The sequence below is a fragment of the Lipophrys pholis genome (genome assembly GCF_963383615.2).
Source record: "Lipophrys pholis genome assembly, chromosome: 5".
Taxonomy (NCBI): Eukaryota; Metazoa; Chordata; class Actinopteri; order Blenniiformes; family Blenniidae; genus Lipophrys; species Lipophrys pholis.
Window position 1 is genome coordinate 30388489 of NC_137628.1, and position 8355 is coordinate 30396843.

At 40.7% G+C, this 8355-nt stretch overlaps 1 protein-coding gene across 1 annotated transcript; it reads right to left on the minus strand.

Moving 5' to 3' along the window:
• Window positions 1-4059: 4059 nt before the first annotated feature.
• Window positions 4060-7713, minus strand: LOC308109454 (ependymin-like). The gene is made up of 6 exons (XM_080463021.1): window positions 7623-7713; window positions 6407-6441; window positions 6176-6307; window positions 5360-5543; window positions 5156-5243; window positions 4060-4405 (listed from the first exon to the last, which is right to left on the minus strand). The coding sequence occupies exons 1-6, from the start codon at window positions 7696-7698 to the stop codon at window positions 4255-4257; spliced, it is 666 nt and encodes a 221-aa protein (XP_080319147.1). The 5' UTR covers window positions 7699-7713; the 3' UTR covers window positions 4060-4254.
• Window positions 7714-8355: the final 642 nt, after the last annotated feature.

The window sequence follows — 8355 nt, forward strand, 5'->3', positions numbered from 1 at the left end:
TGGGTTGATCGATTTCCTGGTCAAGAATATTTCAAATGCAAAAAAGAAAAAATACAAGAGGCCTGTAGCGGCACCTTAACCTTCATTTAAAGTGCCACTTTGGTGAGGAGGGGTAACTGGTTAGGACTGGGGCAACAATGATTCAGGTCCAAAGCGTCATTTCCTTCGATATATCGATCCATTTATTGATATCAGTTTCCAACAAGCTGATGCGTATCATGGATTACTCAGCCCACTAGTGAATTCCTATAACCAAATAAACTACCTCCAGACTCTGCCACTCACCCTGACCTGTCTAGAGGCTGATCGCGCTCCACGTCCTGCACACCTGGCATCAATCACCTGGAGGCTTTACAACCTCCTTACGTTGCCCAAAGTCCCCCTAGTGGATGAACAGGACACCTGCACATAAACCCAGTTTACAGGTGAGCTCAGAAACATGAACAAACAAACAATAAACACAAAATGGCTGCTACAACACCCATTATGAGCACTGATATTCTCTGAGAGCTCGACGAATGTGAACCTTTAGACTTTACACTTTGCTTTTTTAAGCCCTTAGGTTGACTCCGTCAGGGACATTTGAGTTCCAGCAGCTTAAAAGAAGAGGAGCAGCACACAGATGAGTTACAGGAAGAAAGGTAATTCACCTTAACTTAACTAAATACAGAAGTGGCACAAAGAATTACACTCAGGGCAAAATCGATCGAGTAAAAAGCGATTAAGAAGTTAAGAGAGCTAACGGAACTGGAGAGCTACTGGAGAGGCAGCCGTCTCCCACAGCGCCAACTGAGCAACCTGAGGGGAAGAAAAGGAAAATACAATCAAATGTTAATCAATATGTTGGCTTTTTTTTTTTGGGGGGGGGGGGGGTCCATTTCCTATTCAAGAGCATTTAGTATAAACAAATTTGTGTGTGTGTGTGTGTGTGTGTGTGTGTGTGTGTGTGTGTGTGTGTGTGTGTGTGTGTGTGTGTGTGTGTGTGTGTGTGTGTGTGTGTGTGTGACAACAAGCACTAATTTGCATGTGCAGATATCTGATGAAGGATCAGTTGTGGATGGGAAACCCTGTAATCACTCAGACGGCTTGGATTTACTGTCATAGTGCAGCAAACGCAGTGGCATAAGTCATCCTGATTCATGTCAACTGCTGTGGAAGTCAACTCGCGCACGATTTACGGAGATATTCAGGGAAATAACTCTCATGGAACGTGAAGTTTTACCCCCAAGTTCTCGGGACACGTGAATTCATATCTCAGGCTTTCAATGAAAAACCAACTGATGCAGACAAAAAGAGGAAATGAAACTAGAGTTATCATAATTTAATGAAGAATATATGATAAAATGTTAATATATTTGAAGTATGCATCAAATAAATAGATTTCTTTTTAAGGGAAATAATGTTCTGAACAACTGTTATAAATCTAAGTGTAACATTACAAACCATAAAAGAGCAGGCTCACACAGACACAATTTTACTAACAATTTGTCGGTACATTAGCGGCTGATGTCTGCTGTTTGTCACCATAAGTGATAGAACCGCCCACAATTCAGCCTCTTTGAGATCACACACGATAGTTTGTGCAAAACATCAGTCACTTTAAAAACATGCGTAATATTTCCTTGAAAAACAACGGAAAGTGGATATATCCATCAATTTGTGAATAAAAACCTGGATGTGGATCCGTCACTTTACTTTAAATCAGTTCCTACATTCACTTTATCAACCAGGCAAAACATTAAGACCGCCTGTCTGGGATTGTGCAGACGAGGTGTAATTCATTCAATTTATTCATAGAGCTTGTCTGGTTCTGTCACGTCTGTGTGTATCCAACAACTGAAGCAGATAAGTTATTATTTTTGGTGGAGCTGACAGCATGGCAGTGTCAGTTATTGTTCCCCTAACACTAATCAATGTGGTGACTTTTCATCTGGAGTCATCATCAGGTCAAAATTCAATTAGCCCAATAATCTGGTTTGGTTTGACCAGATGCCTGCGAAACATTCCCATCAGCCTCGGCTGTACTTTGCGCTTGGAGGTGATCAGCAATAATTAGCCTGGTAACATAATAAACTACGGCGGTGGCGAAGGTGAACATTACATGTTGGCAGTGAAGCTGAAATTGTGCGGCGGCATTAAGAAAAGTCACGCAGGCACAATGACAGTGATGCAGGAGCCATGAAAGCATTATGATAGACCTTCTGCTACCACAGAACATTTAATGACAGCGAGGTCAGTGACGCCTGAGATTTTAGTTTTTGTTTGTTTGTTTTCAGCTGAGCTGTTGAGCAGCCAATCGAAATGACTAACCTCACCACGGGGGGTAAATTGTGGCATTAAAGTCTTCCATTGTCTGATTGTCGTCATTTCAGTTCATAGTGCAGCTTAGTGAATTCCCCACAAACAAAGTCACTTTATACAACAAACACCGGTGTTCTGAGTGCAATATGAGTTTTTAGTCATTTCATTTTAAATTGCCTCCCTATTCTCTGTGTTTTTGTCCTCAGCCAGCGTTCAGGCACAAAATTAACAAATCCGCCAACTCATGCTCCCACTTCCACACTCACAGCAGTTACAAGGTGGAACCCATTCCAACCAGAACTTTACATTGGGCCTGGAGAACCATCAGACTGATGATTGGACCGACGAGCAGAGCGATGAACGCTGCCGACGCCTCCAGAGGAGACTCTCGTCTCTGTCATCACACGGGACACATGACTCATTTCTGGCAGTGGGGTTTGATCGCCTGGTCTGAAGAACCTGACGTCTACCGTCAGAAGGTGGCCGGGACGTCCCCGAGGTCAAACCAGCGTGAAACACGTCTCCTGATCAAAGAAATCAATATTGTCAAGGTGGCACAGGGGAGGTTTTCTCTTGCTCCAGGGATTTCCAACCAGATTAAAGAGGGGAAAAAAAAGGATTTTATTCTCAAATACACATTTTCTGACATCTCGTTTCTGTACTGCGGCTCGAGTGTTACTCTTATATGGTGTTGAGTAAGTAACTTGACCTTGCCATGTATTTTAAAAGTTTATTAATGAAGCAAATATAACTACTGCTCTATAGCACTGGCAGAGTATAAAATGTTGAATAATGGATGACGCACTACGACATTGGTGCAATGATGAGCGACTGAAATGATTCTGTCATAAAAGCAGTTATAAAAAGGTACTTCTGGTCCTTAGTATCAGTAAAGTGATAAAAGAAAACTACTATGGCTACTGTATCCATACATATTGTACAGGTGTATGTTGCAAGTCAATAACATTAAGAAACACTTGAAAATTCATTATAGCGTGTCATAGTTGCTGGGCTTGTTCCCGACACCTCATAACTGCCATTGCGGTCGTATAAAGTGTCACTCCGGAGGCATTCAGATTTATTGGCTCAACTAAACGTACAAGCTGAGCTCTACAGGGTGAACCGCTCCGGAGCAATGCCGCCTCCATCTGCTGGAGAACAGGAAGAACTACAGATTGATTCTTTACCTGCTGAATAAAAAGGCACCGGCAAGCCCGTCTCAAATCATTAACATGTTTTCAAAATGTCTTTGTTCACCATTAATTACCCTCTAATATCATACATACCAAGTCTTAAATCTGTGCAACTGTACGATCAATGAAACCGTCCTGTGCTGCAGCCGTGTATTTATGAACACACGTTCAGGGGTCGAACAACTATTATATTAATATTTCTGGAGTTATAACTTCATTTTCAGCATCTTGCATCTTCTCTCTCTGCATAGTGGGACTCCCTCACATTTCCTGCCACATATTGATGACGAGGAGTTTGCCCTGTGATCAACTGGCGAACCTGCGACGTCGCATGAAGAACAGATAAAGTTCATGAAGTAAGAAATCTACAGCAGGAATTTGACCGATATGCATTTTTCTTTGACCAGCTGCTGATCAATTGGTCATATAAGGAAACTATTTACCTGCTGGGAGGTTTTAGGGGAGTATTTCCTGCCACTGGAACTGTACTTTTCTAAACTCTGTTATATACTTGTTGCTCTTCCAACCAAGCATCCAACTCCAACAAAGGCAAGTACTACTCAGTGCTTTCAATCACTTTTATTACATCCTAATCCTGCAACCAGGACTAAATTGGTGTTATGAAGACGTTCACACGGATCCCAGAGACTGCTCCTGGTGTCTGCTGAGCATTTGGTGACTAAACTTTGGGACTCATCTCAATCTGTCGTGTTGATGGCTGTATTTATCTGGGTGTGATAACCTTGGTGGCTCCAGATGTTCAGTGACTGCTCGATGTCTGTTTGGCCAAAGACGCCAAAGCAGTGAAGAAGGTGTCTGGCGTCTCAGACTTCTCCAGCTGAGCTTTGGCGCAGAAGAAAGGAGGATGCAGGTCAGCAGGGTTGGTGATGCCGATCACCCAGTTGTAGGTGCTGGAATACGAGCAAAAGAGGAGATTTCTTTTTAAAAATCAATAAAGATTCCAGCTCTCCAACACACACACAGCTCACTGTGGACCTTCAGCTTTTTTTTTTTCGGTACGTAACCTGCATTGTACAGTGGCGGCAGAAAATGATCATTTGAATATGAAATTAGTTTGGTGGTCTTCAGAAAAACAAAAACAAAAACAAAACAAACAAAACTCAATTATTCAACTAATCAGCTGAAAGGGTGAAGGTTGAAGCAAAAGTTCTCTCACACACACACACACACACACACACACACACACACACACACACACACACACACACACACACACACACACACACACACACACACACAAACTATTATAAACTAATATGACTATTTTTACAATACATATTCAATATATACTATACACAACTTTTATATATGCAGTTTATACATGCACATCAACCATATATACATATGTAAACACATATACACACATATAAACACATTTGCATGAATGTACTTGACATGTACATATTAACAATAACAATATACAATTTAAATTTCATCATTTAAAATGTAATTGATGATTAATAATATTCTCTATCACAATATATACCTTTTATTATGTTTATTAAGGGGGGGCTCATCATTCTGCATTTATAAAACCCTGATCTAGATGGCGCTGTCAGACATGATTTTAAAAAAAAAACAAAAAACTCAAAGCTACTACCTGCGAAGTATTAAAGTTTACACACTGTGACCGTATTTACCTGGCGAAGGTCCAGCTGTTGTCTGGACCAAAACCAGAATAAGTCATGGGGATGCAGCCAATCTCGGTAAAGGTGGCCCAGTAGGAGCCTGAAAAGAAACAGAAACCATTTGGCCTTTAAATCCATCAAGCTTTACAGACAAGAAACCAATACTTCTCATCTCAGCACATTTGAGATGAGGTTGGTGTTGATTCTCTGTCTCACCGTTTCCTGGAAGGCTGCCCTGCCAGTTGTTGATCAGCACTCCCATTCCGTAGGAGGAGCTGGAGCCCATGATAGCCTGACCCCCTGCTTTAGAATTGGGGGGAACTTGCATGGGAGTGAAGTTAGAGTCCAGCTGCCTCTTCTGGCAAGAGAATTTCTGCCAGTTGATCTCGTAATAAACTTCCTAAAATTGTCAAATAGAAAGAGGAAAACTCAAATGTCAGTGTTTCTATTTCTAATGAGTTCAAAGTGTGAATGAGTAGTTAAGAACTCAGTTTTGTTACTGTTAATGAATAAATACTGTATGTGGGACGTTACCATGAGGCGGCAGTGTAAACAGGAAGCAAGCATATATCCTGACATTTTAAAGGAAATGTTATTGTTTGCTTCTATTGAGATTAATGCAACTTAGCAGTGAGTCTGTTTTTCAGTTATCAACATGATAGCAGATTTTTTTTTGTTTTTATCAATTCAACATTTTGCCTGGAACGCTGTATTGGTTAGAAAAAACATGCCGATTCAAATCTAGTCCTCCCAGTTATACAATGAATATTATCAGCGTACCCTTGAAGACTTATCATATTGAGGGCAAAAAAAAACCCTAATCAGTTCTCGGCAGCCGTCACTTTTCACAGCCGTTAGTCACTTTGGTCAATAACATCCGAATGCAAGAGCAAACTGTAAATACTGAGGGAGCAGGGAGACACAGAAAACAGATTCCCACTCATCCTAACAGTTAAACTGCATTTACTGCAGAAAACGTGTAAAAGGTTTCCGCCTAAGACCATTTAGGTTTTCAAATAAAACCAATAATACCTCATGGAAGAGCATCAGGTGGTCCAGAGCAAAGCTCCCATTGCCGGCAATTCCAAAACTTCTGACCCGGACCTTCTGCCCATAAGCATCGTAAGTGATCGTTCCAGCTAATGAAATGTGGCCATCGCTGATCTGGAAGGGGGAAACAAAAACATCTTAAAGTAAGACATGGAAAAGAGCAAGTTTCAAACAGACAGAATGTTTTGACATGGATTCCTCCAGGAAGCTCACCAAGGAGATGCCTCCGGTCATCAGCGGCGGAGAGACTGTGACGATGGATCAGGGAGTTTAAAACCAAAAGGTAAAGGACAAATTCACTGTCTATATTTCAAAGCATCACGTCTCAATAATCCACATTAAGTGAGAAAAAAAAATTGAAAATCTAGCTGCTTGTGTCCATTGTGGTTAAATACAAAATAATCTAGATTAAAGCCGTTTAATTCCCTACTTCACACACTTATATAGAGACTTTCTCAGCAGGAGGCTGGACACTACAGAAAAGAACATGTAGTTGGATTAAAACCTTGTTAAACTGAACTTCTGTCAGTGAGGAGTTGCATCTAATCACATTATATATGATTAGTATAACTAGTGCATGTTATAGTTAATCTAGAAAACACCCTCACACTTTGAATTTCATTTCATTTATTTTTGTTCTTATTATGAAAGCAAAGACATTTTTACAACAGTACACCCTAAACTATCAGAAACACCTCCATGACTGGAGCCAGAAAAGCAACGTTCTTATATATACATATGTGAAGTGAAACATAAACTACTTGAGGAAAGGTGGAGAACGCCGGGCAGCAGAAGATATTGCAGAGATATTTTTGGGATCATTACGTTACGTTATGGAACGTTAAGGAAGTGAGCCCGGAGTGGAGTATGGATGTAATCATGTATCACCCGCAGCCTGAGTATTCCAATAATAATAATAATAAATATTCCAATAATCTGGTCCAGCCCAAGTATTTTGGCCGTTTCAGTGTCGCTCAGCTTAAAATGTACCAGGAAAACCTGTCTGTTGTCCTCGTCAGGCAGGTTGTCCTCAGTAAGGTGTGTTAACAGGTAAATATGTGTGGCTGACGTGTCGAGTACAGGGTTTTTTCTTACCTATTTTATGTACCTCATATAATCTTGTCACAATGTGTTTCCATGTTATGGACTTGTATGAGGGAAACAATAAACATTTTCAAATTAAAAAAAAGAAGCCTTCCACACAGTGATTGTAGAACACACAATGAACTAACAGACAAACAAATCAAAGCCCATGCAGTGTGAATTTAGTTTGTGTTTTCAGTTCATAACGTTTTTTTCAACATGTACATTTTATTTTAAATGGATGAATATTATCGCAGCCTTTTAAATCCTGTATTTGGGAAGTGCAGATTTGTACACATGAATGAAGAAAAAGTAATATGTGAAGAATACGTTTGCATGCACTCACCACAGGGTTTGGGGTACTGGGCGGCGGCGGCGGCCAGCAGCAGGCCGAGGCAGGACAACACGCAGACAAAGTTCATGGCGAGGAGCTTCAGGGGCAGAACGAAAAGTCCAGAGACGACCTTAATATATACCTGCTCACAACATTGGGTTCAGTCTATAATCTATCTACGGCCCTCCCCCAACCCCTATTGGAAAATATGACCAAGTTATCAACAGCCAGTGTAATTACTGATACGGTCAGGCGGCAGACATCGTTTAGAATTGTCCCTCTGTGGCTCAATTTTGGAAAATTGTCCATGGCATCCTGCAGGCTGTACTTATAATTTTAAATCTGTTTTGACTTTAAAATTGTGTACGTCAACGATATGGAGGAACTCAAACGTGTGAAGGGGGATAAATGTTTATTGAGACTACTGTTGATCACAAACAAGAAGGCTCTGACCAGGGGGGGGGGGGGGGAACCTCAAACTCTACCATAAAAGAAAGAATAAATATGGTCACATGAGCATAGTGAGATGTTGCTTCAGATATAGATCTTCCGCTGCGGTTTGTTCTAATATTGTTTGTATTTTTGTTACATTTTCCAAAAAAAACAATAAAAAGTACATTTAAAAAAAAAAGAAGTCATGCAGCAAATAGCATTCATGTGTTGCAGAACCAGACTCAGCTGACGATATACTGATTTTGATCATTTTGGCATAGTTTGGTTTCACTGCATGTCAATGCATATTCAA

Excerpts from the sequence above, each read along its gene's own strand:
- LOC308109454 (XM_080463021.1), bottom strand. The coding sequence starts at position 7,698 with ATGAACTTTGTCTGCGTGTTGTCCTGCCTCGGCCTGCTGCTGGCCGCC. Across the intron at positions 6,442-7,622 it reads CCAGTACCCCAAACCCTGTG|TCTCTCCGCCGCTGATGACC; the intron begins GTGAGTGCATGC and ends CCATCGTCACAG. Across the intron at positions 4,406-5,155 it reads AACAGCTGGACCTTCGCCAG|CACCTACAACTGGGTGATCG; the intron begins GTAAATACGGTC and ends CTCGTATTCCAG.